Raw genomic sequence first — 14,734 nt, forward strand, 5'->3', positions numbered from 1 at the left:
CACCCTTTTATGATAAAAACGCTTAACAAAATAGGCATTGATGGAACCTACCTAAAAATGATACAAGCCATATATGACAAACCCACAGCCAACATCATACTGAATGGGGAAAAACTGAAAGCACTCCCACTTAGAACTGGAACCAGACAGGGCTGCCCATTGTCTCCATTACTTTTCAACATAGTATTGGAAGTCCTTGCGAGAGCTATCAGGCAAGAGAGCAGAATCAAGGGAGTCCAAATAGGGAAGGAAGAGATCAAACTCTCACTTTTTGCTGATGATATGATGTTATATCTGGAAAACCCCCAGGATTCAACCAAGAGACTCCTGGAATTGAATAACAAATACAGCAAAGTCTCAGGCTACAAAATTAATATACACAAATCAGAGGCATTTATATATGCCAATAACAGTCAATCGGAAAACCAAATTAAAGACTCAATAACCTTCAAAATAGCAACAAAGAAAATAAAATATCTAGGTATATATCTAACTAAAGAGGTAAAGGACCTCTATAAGGAAAACTATGAAACACTGAGAAAAGAAATAGCAGAACTTGCAAATAGATGGAAAAATATACCATGCTCGTGGATCGGAAGAATCAACATTGTTAAAATGTCTATACTACCCAAAGTGATCTACAGATTCAATGCAATCCCTATTAAATTACCAACATCATTCTTTACAGACACAGAGAAAATAATTATACACTTTGTATGGAATCAAAGAAGACCCCGTATAGCAAAAGCAATTTTAAGCAACAAAAACAAAATGGGAGGTATTAATTTGCCAGACCTCAAACAATACTACAAGGCCGTGGTTCTTAAAACAGCCTGGTATTGGCACAAGTGCAGGGACACAGACCAGTGGAACACAACAGAAAATCCAAATATAGAACCATCCTCATATAGTCACCTAATTTTTGACAAAGCGGGAAAGTATATACTCTGGGGACAAGAATCCCTATTCAACAAATGGTGCTGGGAGAATTGGTTAGCCACTTGTAGAAGACTGAAACAGGACCCACAGCTTTCACCTCTCACAAAAATCAAATCACGGTGGATAACAGACTTAAACCTTAGGCGTGATACAATCAGAATTCTAGAAGAAAATGTAGGAAAGACTCTTACAGACATTGGCCTAGGCAAAGAATTTATGAAGAAGACCCCCAAGGCAATCACAGCAGCAACAAAAATCAATGAATGGGACATGATTAAATTAAAAAGCTTCTGCACAGCCAAAGAAACAGTCCAGAGAATAAACAGACCACCTACAGAATGGGAAAAAATTTTTGCATACTACACATCAGATAAAGGACTGATAACAAGAATCTATTTAGAACTCAGGAAAATCAGCAAGAAAAAATCAAGCAACCCTATCAAAAAGTGGGCAAAGGACATGAATAGAAATTTTTCAAAAGAAGATATAAAAATGGCTAACAAACATATGAAAAAGTGTTCAACATCTCTAATCATCAGGGAAATGCAAATCAAAACCACAATGAGATATCACTTAACCCCAGTGAGAATGGCCTTTATCAAAAAAACCCAAAACAACACATGTTGGCGTGGGTGTGGAGAGACAGGAACACTAATACACTGCTTGTGGGACTGCAAACTAGTGCAAGCCCTGTGGAAAGCATTATGGAGGTATCTTAAACAGATTCAAGTAGACCTGCCATTTGACCCAGCAATCCCATTACTGGGCATATACCCAAAGGAAAAAACGTCATTCTGTAACAAAGGCACATGTACCCAAATGTTTATAGCAGCACAATTCACAATAGCAAAGATGTGGAAACAACCCAAATGCCCATCAATACATGATTGGATTAGTAAACTGTGGTATATGTATACCATGGAATATTACTCAGCTATAAGGAATGATGAAGATACGACATCTCTATGGTTCTCCTGGAGAGAGTTGGAACCCATTCTATTAAGTGAAGTATCCCAAGAATGGAAAAACAAGCATCACATGTACTCACCAGAAAATTGGTTTCCCTGATCATCACCTAAATACAAATCTGGGAACGACACCAATTGGACGTCAGACTGAGGTGGGAGGTGGGGGAGGGGATGGGGGTATGCCTACACAATGAGTGCATTGCGCACCGTTTGGGGAGTGGTAACACTTGAAGGTGCTGACTCGGGAAAGGGGGGGTGGGGAAAAAAATATGAAACTATTGTTTTTAACTTGCACTGTTCACTTAATAATTTATCATGAATATTTCCCATATTATTTCATATCATTGTACAAGAAATAATGTATACATTATGAGGACATACTGTATCTAACAAGATATACTGTTAGACTCTTTGATTCTGTAAAATTAAATTGAAAAAAAAAATAAAAAAAAATAAATCTGTTGTTTGTCCATTTGTCCTTTGTAGGCTTCCACAGACTTAGACGGAGAGAAGACATGAAAGCTTTCTAGCTAATCTAAACACTATAGGTAGTCTTCATGTCCAAATATGGATAATTCGTGGGGCCCAAATATTCCAGTTTGGACTGTTAGTCAAGACAAATTAGCTGGTCTTGCAAATATCTGCTTCAGTACGTGTAACACAGCAGAGTTTGGGGGGAAAATGACAGTATTTCTAGATGAAAAATTAAATTAGAGGAATGATAAAATAATATAAAGCTAACTATTTCAAGTTGCAATCCACACATATATACTGAAAGCCTGGTTGGAATAACATAAAATACAAAATAGAGACAATAACAGTTAGCATGCTTTTGTTTCTTTCAGATGCTGAAATAATGTGAAAGGCACTCTATTTTAATAGCTTTCCTAAGATAATTTGTTTTACATGGTAGTCTTGATTTTATGGCTTACCAAGAAATATTATTTCTATAGTATGCTTTTCAAGTAAGAACAACTTTAAAATTAAGAGGAATACTAGTACATATGGCTGCCTACGGAATAAAATATACATTAAAGTGAAGAGTGAGACAAGAGCACATGCAAAAAATTTCATACTTTTGAGGCTCTCATACTAAGACTTCAGCTGTGAATTAATTACTAGCAACTTAAATTACAAAGACAATGTATCCAGAAAGAGAGCAAGATGGCCAACTAGAGACATCGCTTGCCAGAGTGTCCTGTCCCAGAGGGAAGAAAGAGTTTCAGACAAAGGAGAGTGGGGAATGGGCACAGCTCAGGTAAGGTTCAGAGAAAGAAGAGCTGGAGCCTGCCAGGGACTTCAATGAGGGAAATTGCATAGCAGAACAGGAAAGGGAAAGAGGAGAAAAGATATTGGCGAAGATCTAACCCAGAGAGGCTTGGAGGACAGTGAAGGGTAAGGGGGATCTCATTTCTCCTTCCCACACACCTTCAGTAATCAGTGGGCTATTGAATTGTTTGGAAGCTTTTCCTCCCTTACGAACCCAAGTGCTGCTGCAACACTGAATTGTGTGGAGAACTAGTGTGATCCCAAATCTTGGACATTCTGTGCAGGGTTCCTTCCAGGGAGAGGGACTGGAGGAGTCGGGGTCCCGCCTATCTTCCATTCATACTCTTTTCCTCCCCCGGCTCCCCCGCCTCACCCCCAATTGCAGCCAGGAGGGCAGATTGAGAATTTTGGGAGCGGCTGCCTCTCATCACCTACGTTATGAGTGGGGCCCACACCTTCCCCCTAGAGGACCTGCAGTGGACCCAGGGGTGCCTGCCCTGGACATGCATGCCAGTGGGTCAGACAAGAAGGCAGGATCCTGTGCCCCAAGGACTGGAGTGGGCTGCTAGGGGACACAAGGGAGAGATATGAGAACTTGACTTGGGAGGCTATGGAGCCCCACATGGGCAGAACTGATGGGAGAGTACAATGGGGGGTTCCCAGCTGCGGCCATCTGCTGGAATGCCCATCCCATTTCCCCACAGGAAAGTCAGACTAGGGCGGGTCCCTTGGCATGAAGTTCCCAGCCCACCTCGCCATTGCTGCCAACCAGCACATTTGGGTGACCATTTGCAAACAGACTTTCCAGTTCAGACATGCTGCTTTGGCCCCTCTCCCAGGGTCTTGGGATATGACCTTTGAGCCCTGCCAAGACTTTGCAGAGCCTTCCAGGCTCCCCCAACCTAACCACGCCCAGCCTTGCTCCCCAACGCACCTCACTTGTGGTGGAGAACAAGCAATCCCCTGGGAGCCACAGGGCCCTTCCTGATGCCTGGGGCATTCAAGTGCTTCTCCTAAGGGAATAAAGCCTATTACAGGCACAAAACAACATTTCTGCAGTTGGGTTTTTCCTGCAAGCATCAACCACTGACAGGGAGAACAACTGCTCATTACAGCATCTACTGACTCAAACGGGTTGTGGCCGATTCTTACTCATGAGCACCACCCACCAACTCAGAGATTAAGTTAGGGGTCCCAATACAATTCACACTGCTGGGAAGAGGGGAAGACAATAGAATAGAAGCAACCCAAGTGAGTACTGTTTTTTAGGAGAAGAATAAAAGTCGCAGGCATCTCAAGCTGTGAAGGGCCTCCCTCATCCACTGCAGACTTCTGGGCTGTTCAGGGAGCTGCTCAGAATCTGTGCAGAGACATTGCACCAAAGAACAGGTGCAAGAGAGATTTTGTGGCTTCCAATCATGCATTTCTATAACCAACACCATCCTGATTGCTCTGGTGCATGAAGCCAGGTCTGCTCAGGACTCAGCCTTCCAGTAATAGCCTGCATTGTCCCTGGCAGACTGGGGAGGGAACAGAAAGAACAGAAGCTCCCCCTGTGACTAGGGGCTGAGCATGCCTCCTCCCCTGCATAGGATCTAAGCCTTAAATGCCACAGGTGCCACCTAAGTAGTCTTGGGAGACAACCTCAGCAGGTCCTAAGTGTGGAGGGAGAACCATGGCTGGAGGCCTGTGGCCGACCAACAGCTCTGGTCTTCCTTTATGGTCCCTGGGCTGCTGAGACAAATCCCTGCCTGCATTATTGGTCATCAGCAGTCTGTACACTGGCAGAACAGCCCTCCATATGTGCAGCTCTACTCCCATAATCCCCAGAGCCAGCTCTGAAGTTGTAGCTGTGCCCGAGGCCGATGCTCTGCCCCTGTAACACCAGAGACCCCACCCCGCCTGAAACACCAGCCCTGAGATTCCAGAGTTGAGGCTAGGCCCCAAGACACCACCACTGAGTCCCCACCACTGTCACCGGGCCAATGGAACCTCCTAAGGTCCAACACTTCACTAAGGACTCCTCAGCCTTGAGCAGCCATTAGTTCTGGACTTGGTTTGAGCAAATGCCCACAGCCTGGTCATCTATGACCACTGCTTAAATAGACTCACTCCCTGCCACTGTCACCTCTGCTAGGTGATCCCAGCCAGAGCAATCCCATGCAACAGCTGCCAAGGAGAGGGTTGTAACCAGCCCCCACTGTGAACTTCCAATGAGCTGGAGAATGTCCCTCCAATCCACACAAAGATCATCCAGCACTAGCTTGAACTGTGACAATCAGAAGGGAGCAGGTTAAAACAGAACAGTTGTACTACAGTGTTGTTGTACTGTAGTACTACTACAGTTGTACTACTCTCAGTGCACCAATCTCTCCCCTGATGGGTCAACATTCCAAAGTACAACACAAAAGCTCCATCTAGGGTCCTCCCCTTCCCCTAACAGGAGAATTCACAGCAAAGGAGAACAGGTGCCCTGCAATCCTATTCTTCTGAGAGAGCTGAGAGAAGAGGAGCCAGATGAGAAGAAACCCAGCAAAAGAACCCTGGCAACATGAAGGAACAAAATAGTTCAACACCCACAAGGGAACACAATGGAGATACAGTAGTAAACTCCACCCACAAGGAAATACAGTAGTAAACTCCACCCACAAGGAAATTGCCAAAATGACAGGAATGGAATTCAGAATATGGATGGCAAACAAGATGAATGGAATTGAAGAGAAAGTTGAAAACCAACAAAAAGAAGCTCTCCAAAATTTCAGGAAATCAATAAAAAGGTTGCTAAAGAGCTAGAAAACATAAAAACATAAGAAAGGAAATAACAGAACTTAAAGAAATGAAAGAGTCATTTAGGGAACTTCAAACACAGCAAAAAGCTTGAACAACAGATTAAACCAAGGAGAAGAATCTCAGAGCTTGAAGAAAAGGCTCTCGAGATAACCCAGTCATGCAAAGAGGCAGAGAAAAGTATAAAATAGTCTAAGCAATCACTGAGAGAGGTATGGAACTATGTGAAGTGAACTAACATTTGAATTGTAGGTATCCCTGAGGGAGAAGAAAGAGCCAAAACATGAAAAACCTATTTGAGGGAATTATTGAGGAAAAATTCTCTGGTAACACCAGAGTTTCAGACATACAGATACAAGATGGACATCAAACCCTGGGAAGATTCATAGCAAATAGGACATCTCTAACACACATAGTAATCAACCTGGCCAAAGTCAAAATGAAGGAGAAAATTCTGCAAGCAGCAAGATGAAAGCAACAAATAACCTACAAAAGAAAACCCATCAGGATAACTGGAGACTTCTCAGTGGAAACCTTACAAGCCAGAAGGGAATAGGGCCCCCATCCTCAATCTTCTTAAACAGAACAACTGGCAGTCTAGAATTTTGTATCCTGCAAAACTAAGTTACATAATCGATGGAGAAAATAAGTCTTTTCCAGACAGCAAAAACTGTGGGATTTGCCATGACCAGAACTGTCCTGCAGGAAATACTCAGAACAGCATTACACATGAATCAGCACAACAGATACCCACCAGTGTAAAATCACCCAAAAAATCCCCAAAACTCACAACTTGTATAAAACAATAGCACAAGAGGGAAAACAAAGCAATAAAATACTACCAACAGGATGAACAACATCCCATATATCAAGTCTATTACTTAATATTAACAGTCTGAATGCTCCTCTTAAAAGACATAGGCTAGCTGAATGGATGAAAAAACACAACCCAAGTATCTGCTGTCTCCAGAAAATACATCTAAACCAAAATGACGCACACAGACTCAACATGAAAGGATGGAAAAAAAGATTCCACACAAACGGAAATCAAAAGAGAGCAGGTGTAGCCATTCTCATATCAGATAAAATTTACTTTAAGCAAACAAGGGTAGAGGAAGAAAAAGAGGGTCATTATGTAATGTTAAAGGGAGAATTCAACAAGAAGACATAACAATTCTAAATATATATGCACCTAACACAAGAGTTCCCAGATATATAAAGCAAATTTTACTAGAGCTAAGCAAAATAAATAAATAAATAAATAGCATCATTGTAATAAGCTGAGGACATTAACACACCATTGTCAAAGCTTGACAAATCATCAAAGCAGAAAATAAATAAACAATGGACTCTAAATCAAATGAACCTAACAGAAATTTACAAAACACTCTACCCCCAAACTACTGAATATACATTCTTCTTATCAGCACATGGAACATTCTCCAAGATTGATCGTATCTTAGGACACAAAACAGGTCTCAACAGATTGAAAAAAACTGAAATCATACCATGTATCTTCTCAGACCACAGCAGAATAAAACTAGAAATCAATCACAAGAGAAATGCAAGACTACACAAAGTCACGGAAATTAAACAACCTGCTGCTGAATAATTATTGGGTCAATAATGGATTAAGATGGAAGTCAAAAGATTCTTTGTTTTTTTCAATGGGGACACAAGTTATCAAAATCTATATGACACAGCAAAAGTATTCCTCAGGATAAAATTTATAGCCTTAAATGCCTACATGAAAAAGATAGAAAGATCACAAATTAACAACCTAAAGTGACACCTCAAGGAACTAGAAATGGAAGAACAAACTGGACCCAAAGCCAGCTGAAGAAAAGAAGCAAAGAAGGTCAGAGCAGAACTAAATGAAATGGAAACCAAAAAAATAATACAAAGGATCAATGAAACAAAAAGTTGGTTATTTGAAAAGATAAGTAAAATCAACAGACCTCTTGTTAGATTAACCAAGAACAGAAGAGAAAGGACCCAAATAAGCTCAATCAGAAAGGAAAATGGAGACATTACAACTGATACCACAGAAATATAAAATATCATCCATAAATATTACAAAAATCTCTATGCACATAAATTAGAAAATGTAGAGATAATGGAAAAATTCCTGGAAAAACACAACCTCCAAAGACTCAATCAGGAGGAAATAGCACTCCTGAACAGACCAATAATGAGCAGTGAGATCAAGCAGTAATTAAAGAAAAAAACCTTTCACACAACAAGAAAGCTCTGGACCTGATGGTTTCACAGCCGAATTCTACCAGATCTACCAAGAAAAGTCAGTAGCCATACTATAGAAATTATTCCATAATATTGAGGAGGAGGCAATTTTCCCCAACTCTTTCTAGGAAGCCAGTATCACCTTGATACCAAAGCCAGGAGAGGACACAACAAAAACAGAAAACTACAGACCAATATCCCTTATAAATATAGATGCGAAAATCCTCAACAAAATACTAGCAAATGAAATTCAACAGCACATCAAAAAAGTAATCCATCAGGACCAAGTGGGCTTCATCTCAGGGATGCAAGAATGGTTCAACATATGCAAATCAATAAATTTGATTCACCATATGAAGAGAAGCAAAAACAAAGACCATGTGATCATTTCTATAGATACAGAAAAAAACATTTGACAAAATTCAGCACTGTTTCATGATAAAAACTCTCAACAAATTAGGTACAGAAGGAACACATCTCAAAATTATAAAATCCATATATGCCAAACCCTATAGAAAGCATCATACTGAATGAGGAAAAGTTGAAAACATTACCCCTAAGAACCGGAACAAGACAAGGGCGGCCACTGTCACCACTACTATTCAACATAGTGCTGGAAGTCCTAGCCAGAGAAATCAGGTAAGAGAAAGAAATAAAGGGTATGCAAATTGGGAAAGAGTAGGTCAAAGTATCGCTCTTCGCTGGCAGGATTATCTTGTACCCAGAAAACCCCAAAGACTCCACCAAGAGACTCCTGAAATTGATAAATAAATTCAGCAAAGTCTCATGATACAAAAATCCATGTACATAAATCAGTAGCATTTCTATATTCCAATAATAGTCAGGCTGAGGGTCAAATCAAAGACTCTATACCACTCACAATAGCTACAAGGAAAATAATATACCTAGGAATATACTTAAGCGAGGAAGTGAAAGATCGCTACAAGGAGAATCACGAAAACACTGAAGGAACAAATCCTAGAGTATACAAACAAATGGAAAAACATATCATGGATTGGCAGAATCAACATTGTTAAAATGTCCATACTACCCCAAGTGATTTAATATTCAATGCAATCCCCCTCAAAATACCAACGTCATACTTCACAGATCAGAAAATTCTAAGCTTCGTTTAGAACCAGAAAAGAGCCCAAATAGCCAAGCAGTCTTAAACAAAAACAATGAATCTGGAGGTACCACATTACCAGACTTCAAACTATACTATAAGGCTGTAGTAATCAAAACAGCATGGTATTGGTACAAAAATAGAGACACTGACCAATGGAACAAAAAATAGAAGAGCCAGATATAAAAACACCTACCTACAGCTAACTGATCTCTGACAATGCGTACAACAACGTACATTGAGGAAAAGAAGCCCTATTCAATAAATGTTGCTGGGAAAATTGGATAGCCACATGCAGAAGAATGAAACAGGACCCCTATCTCTCACTGCTTGCAAAAATTAACTCAAGATGGATAATAGTCTTAAATGTAAGGCAAGAAATCATAAGAATTCTAGAAGATGTAGGAAAAACTCTTCTAGATATTGGCCTAAGTGAAGAATTTATGAATAAGACCCCAATGGCAATCACAGCAACAACAAAAATAAATAAATGGGATTTTATTAAACTAAAAAGCATCTGCACAACTAAGGAAACAATCAACAGAGCAAACAGGCAACCTACAGAATGGGAGAAAATATTTGCAAGCTATACATTCAATAAAGGGCTAATAACCAGAATCTACAATTAACTCAAGCAAATCAGCAAGGAAAAAAACCCCAAAACCCCATTAAAAAGTGGGTAAAAGACATGAATAGAAGCTTTTCAAAAGATGATAGACAAACAGCCAATAAACATATGAAAAAATGCTCAACATTACTAATCATCAGGGAAATGCAAATTAAAACCACAGTGAGATATCACGTCACCCCTGTTAGAATGGCTTTTATTAAAAAGTCCAAAAACTGGCATGGATGCAGAGAGAAAGCTATGCTTATACACGGTTGGTGGGACTGCAGAAAAAAAGAAAAAAAAAAGGAAAAGAAGTCTTTCTATCAAAAAGATACTTGCACTGAAATGTTTACTGCAGCACAATTCACAATTGCAAAAATGTGGAATCAACCCAAGTACCCATCATTCCAAATGTGGTATATGTATACCATAGAGTATTACTCAGCCATAGAAAAGGATGAATTAATTCCTTTTGCAACAATTTGGATGGAATTGGAGACCATTTTCCTAAGTGCAGCATCTCAAGAATGGAAAAAAGACACCACATGTCCTCATTATTAAATTGGAACTAACTGACGAGCACACATATGCAGAGGGAAGTAAAACTCAGTGACAATCAAAGCAGGGAGGAGGGAGAAGGAGGTGAGGGGCAAAAACATACCTAATGGCTACAATGATCACTATTTGGGTGATGGGCACACCTATAGCCAAGACTCAAGCATTCTAAATGAGAGCCATCTAACCAAAAACATTTGTGCCACCTTAATATTTTGAAATCAAAAAAACCCCCCAAAACAATATATCACTAAAAGCTTATTTTAATTAGTCTTTACTAGCGTACTTTTCTTCTATCGTAATAACATGATTTGACCAGATAATTTCTTTCTATTTTTAGTAGAGACAGGGTCTCACTCTTGCTCGGGCTGGTCTCGAACTCCTGACCTTGAGCGATCCACCTGCCTCGGCCTCCCAAAGTGCTAGGATTACAGGCGTGAGCCACCACGCCCGGCCAATAACATGATTTGATTTTGCCTAGTTTATATGCTACTAAATACATCTAATTTCCCTTTAAAAAATACCCAGTGGTCTAACATCAAATAAAGTCTTTTAATTACAAGTTATAAACTTTAAGCATAAGTAATATAATTGAGTAATTATATTTATCTACCTTTATTTACAACATGACACATTATGTTTTCCTTAAATATAATTACATAATTATATGGATATAATATTCCAAAATAATGCAACTAATAAGGATGCTACAATTAACTAAACTGAGCTTTCTTCAGACTATATGTAAGTAAACATTATAAATGCATAATCCAATTTCCCATTGATTTATACAATTAATAAATTGGAGAAGTTATCCTACAGAAAAAGAAATCACCAAAAAATAAAAAAAGAAGAAGAATAAAACAAATTTGGCCAAGAAGAGATCATTACAAATTCTAGAACTTGTTTAAATATAATAGCGTTATTGTTGGTCCTATTTTTGTATCTTAGTTCGTATCCTGTTAGTCTCTCTAACAGCAAACGCCAAAGCTTGGTAGCATGGCAAGGCTTCTGTCCCTCACTTTGGCTGCCACTCTTAGCGGGCTCTGACTAAAGGTGGGCCAGGACAGGTGTTAGCAATGAGATGGTCGCATCATAGACTATAGCCATATGCTACTTGTAATCCTGATGGCAATGGCATAGGAATGACCAGATAGCTATGCCGGCAAAAGCTTGGATAATGCATGATAAATTTGTTTTTAATTTTATATAGTTGGTACTAAATACATGTTTGCATAATAAACATTGAAGGATGTCAGAAGTAGAGTAGCTATAGTAAAAGATACCAAATTAATATATTCAGAGCTGGTATTCTTCATTTTCCCAGAAAGCTCTTCTCAAGGCTTATCATTCCTTAATGGAAGATGTAAGTTCCTCCTGTGGTGTTATTTAAAGGGCAGTTCCCCATAATACTTCCTTCATAGTTTTCCAGAGAACTACCACTTTCCACCTGCCATTAAGTTTCCACTAGTATAGTAATTCTTTTGGGTTAGGTAAGAAAGATGGTGCCATGAACATGAGAAGGGAGTGAGCTATCCCACTGATAAAATGGTATAAATTAATTGATCAGATTAGCCAATTTATACCATGGAAGAATTAGCAGCTGGGATGGGGACATTACCAAGTGCTGAAGACAAATGTCCATTTTAACAGTTTTTATAGCTTATGCTATTAAGAGTGAAAGGGACAGTTGCATCCAACAGTAACATTTAAAACGCTGGCATCAAATGCACTATTCATGTATAAAGGAGTTTGTAGTAAATTTATGTTTGGTATGACCATTTTTTTCATTAAACTCAGAAACAAAGTTATTGTGAAAAAAGGATCCTTCGTGTACCTTGCTGAAGAAACTCATTAAAAGTTGCAAAAAGCCATAATTACTGCCTAAACAATCCCGCTATATCCTCAACTGGCCCCAAAGGTTGAAGCTATGGACTTTTTCTACATCCCACTGTCCAAAGGAGGATTCTTAACCAGTTATTGTTTTTGTGCAAAGTTTTGTAGGTACATATAAAAATAGTTTTTCATTTCTCTAATTTCTACACAGAAATTATTTGTATATATTTTTACTAACACTCAACTTGACAGTATTCTGTTTTTAAAATAATTATTTCCATAAAATATGATTGGCTACCATTAAGAATAAAGTCAAAGAAATTTCACACATGAATTCATGTCACATGGGGAAAAAGTTATCATAATAAATTAAGTATTAAACAAATATTTCCAAACTATATTCAGTTCAATTTTTAATAAGTTTTTAAAAACTTTTTATGAATTTACTAATTTATAAGACATATTTGTATTATAAGTGATTCCAAACAGAAAACCTCCTGTAAGCCAAGTCCCAGCACTAATTCATGATTCATTATCTAAACTTTAATTGGCACAACTCCTGAAATTCTGGGACCATATGGAAAATAATGAGTCCTAATAGGTCTAAGGTGAAAAGATGGCATGTGAGTAAGGAAGCCAGAAAACCATCAATTCAGAATGCTTAGCAACTGCAACACAATTTCCCCAGAGATCTAGAACAATGTGTTCTCAATGTTTTACTGGTCTTGCTATCATATATAATAACTAAACTGCATGTTACTTCTTATTCTGTGAGACAAAGATTAAAATGGAAAAACAAAAACAACCCCAAAATTGGTTTCCATAATTAAAAATGAAATTGGCTGTTAACTAAAAAAAAAAAAAAAGGCAGCAGTTTAGAGTTACCATAACAACCTGATGCAATTGTTGACTGACATAGAAATCTGTTGCATTTTTATAAATAGCAATTTATCTCCCGTCTTTCATTTCAACTAGTTTTAGTGCTTATTGGAGCTAATGGAACAACTGTGCTTTAAAAGACTACTTCACTCATCAAGCAGCATACCTCTTCACTGCTGTCACCACCATAAAAATCATCCTCCAATTGGGTGTCACTCCTTGTCACACTGTTATTTTCTTTTCTATCCAAAGTAAATAGGACCTCCTCTGGGGACATATTCTGAGTCTTTCCATGAGGTGCTGACCGTGGTCTTGATGAAAAAGTGAAAATGTCCTTTGGAATGATCTGGGTTTCCTCTGCCTGTTGATCCTGTTCACTTTCCTTGCTGGCTTCTAGCCATAGGTGTGAAGTGTTGCCAGAGTCATCATCCAGAAGTAAAGACTGTCTTCTAGACACCAAATGGGGAACAGGACCGTCATTTTCAGGAAATATCCGCTCATCTGACATTTGGAAAAGATGACAAAAATTAGAGTAGTGCTCCATAAAAATTTTACTTTAGGCAGGTAGTTAGGTTAAAATTTCTTGATGCTGAAACATTTATCAAACAATGCAAAAGCCCAGAAAGGCAATTTATCCACCATCCTGTAACCTGCCAAACATTCGATCCAAAGATTAGTGCCTATAGCTACAGGCAACTCATTTGCACTTCCTCTCCATCTGAGTTGAAGCACTGGCCAGAAAATTTTTAAGTCTGAAATAATTATCACCTGTCTTGCAGCAAGTTCTTTATAGCACAACCTCATTAATTTGACATTCCAGAGGGGGAAAATCTTCCAAGTTTAAAAGGGTTTGAGTTACTAGTATCTCTTTTTAACTGTAGTACTTAACCAGCTTCTTTAAACAAAATATCTGGTCATTGTTTGGATTACAAATCACGGAGAAGAGGAAACCACGAAAGGCTGACAGTCTTTTTCTCTCCATTCTGCTGATTGAAACAGGACGATTCATGGACTAAACTGAGTAGATTTTTCAAATCATAGTAAATCCATAGAAATGTTTGTTAATTGGAGTGATAGATTCTGCTGGGTGAAAAAGACCTTTATGTTTAAGTTTAGAAGAGAATGTTTTGACACTAAAATCTTTTTGCACATGGTATTTGTTTTCTTTAAAAATGCTATATATTACCACTTAGATATGCTTTTATCAAAGCTTTTTAAGACATCAATCTTTTATACCACAATGATCCAGGCAAATTGGAAAGGACAGATCTTTATAACGATATCATTAAAAGCATGCTGACTTTCTTCTTTAGAATGACAGTAGGAAAAAGTTGAGCACTTTCTCAATTTACTCTATTTTTCTTGAAATTTACTTTTTTGCGGCATTATTTTAATGGTAAAATCTTGCAAGAACTGTTCCACAGAACCACAATGTGGACATGGTAATTTTACACATTATTCATGAATCCTATTATATTTATGATCACAATAAAAGTAACCAAGAGAGATCTAAGATTTGCTAAC

General features: G+C 38.5%; 1 protein-coding gene across 2 annotated transcripts in view; it reads right to left on the minus strand.

Annotated features, from left to right (window-relative positions):
• Positions 1-14,734, minus strand: part of LOC138386966 (protein CFAP20DC-like) — a 260,752-nt gene that overhangs the window by 92,646 nt on the left and 153,372 nt on the right. For both annotated transcript variants that reach the window (XM_069473759.1, XM_069473758.1), the window contains one exon: positions 13,377-13,711. In XM_069473759.1, coding sequence (XP_069329860.1) covers positions 13,377-13,711 — 335 coding nt within the window. The remainder of the gene's footprint in view (positions 1-13,376; positions 13,712-14,734) is intronic.

This window comes from Eulemur rufifrons, chromosome 7 (genome assembly GCF_041146395.1).
Source record: "Eulemur rufifrons isolate Redbay chromosome 7, OSU_ERuf_1, whole genome shotgun sequence".
Classification (NCBI taxonomy): domain Eukaryota; kingdom Metazoa; phylum Chordata; class Mammalia; order Primates; family Lemuridae; genus Eulemur; species Eulemur rufifrons.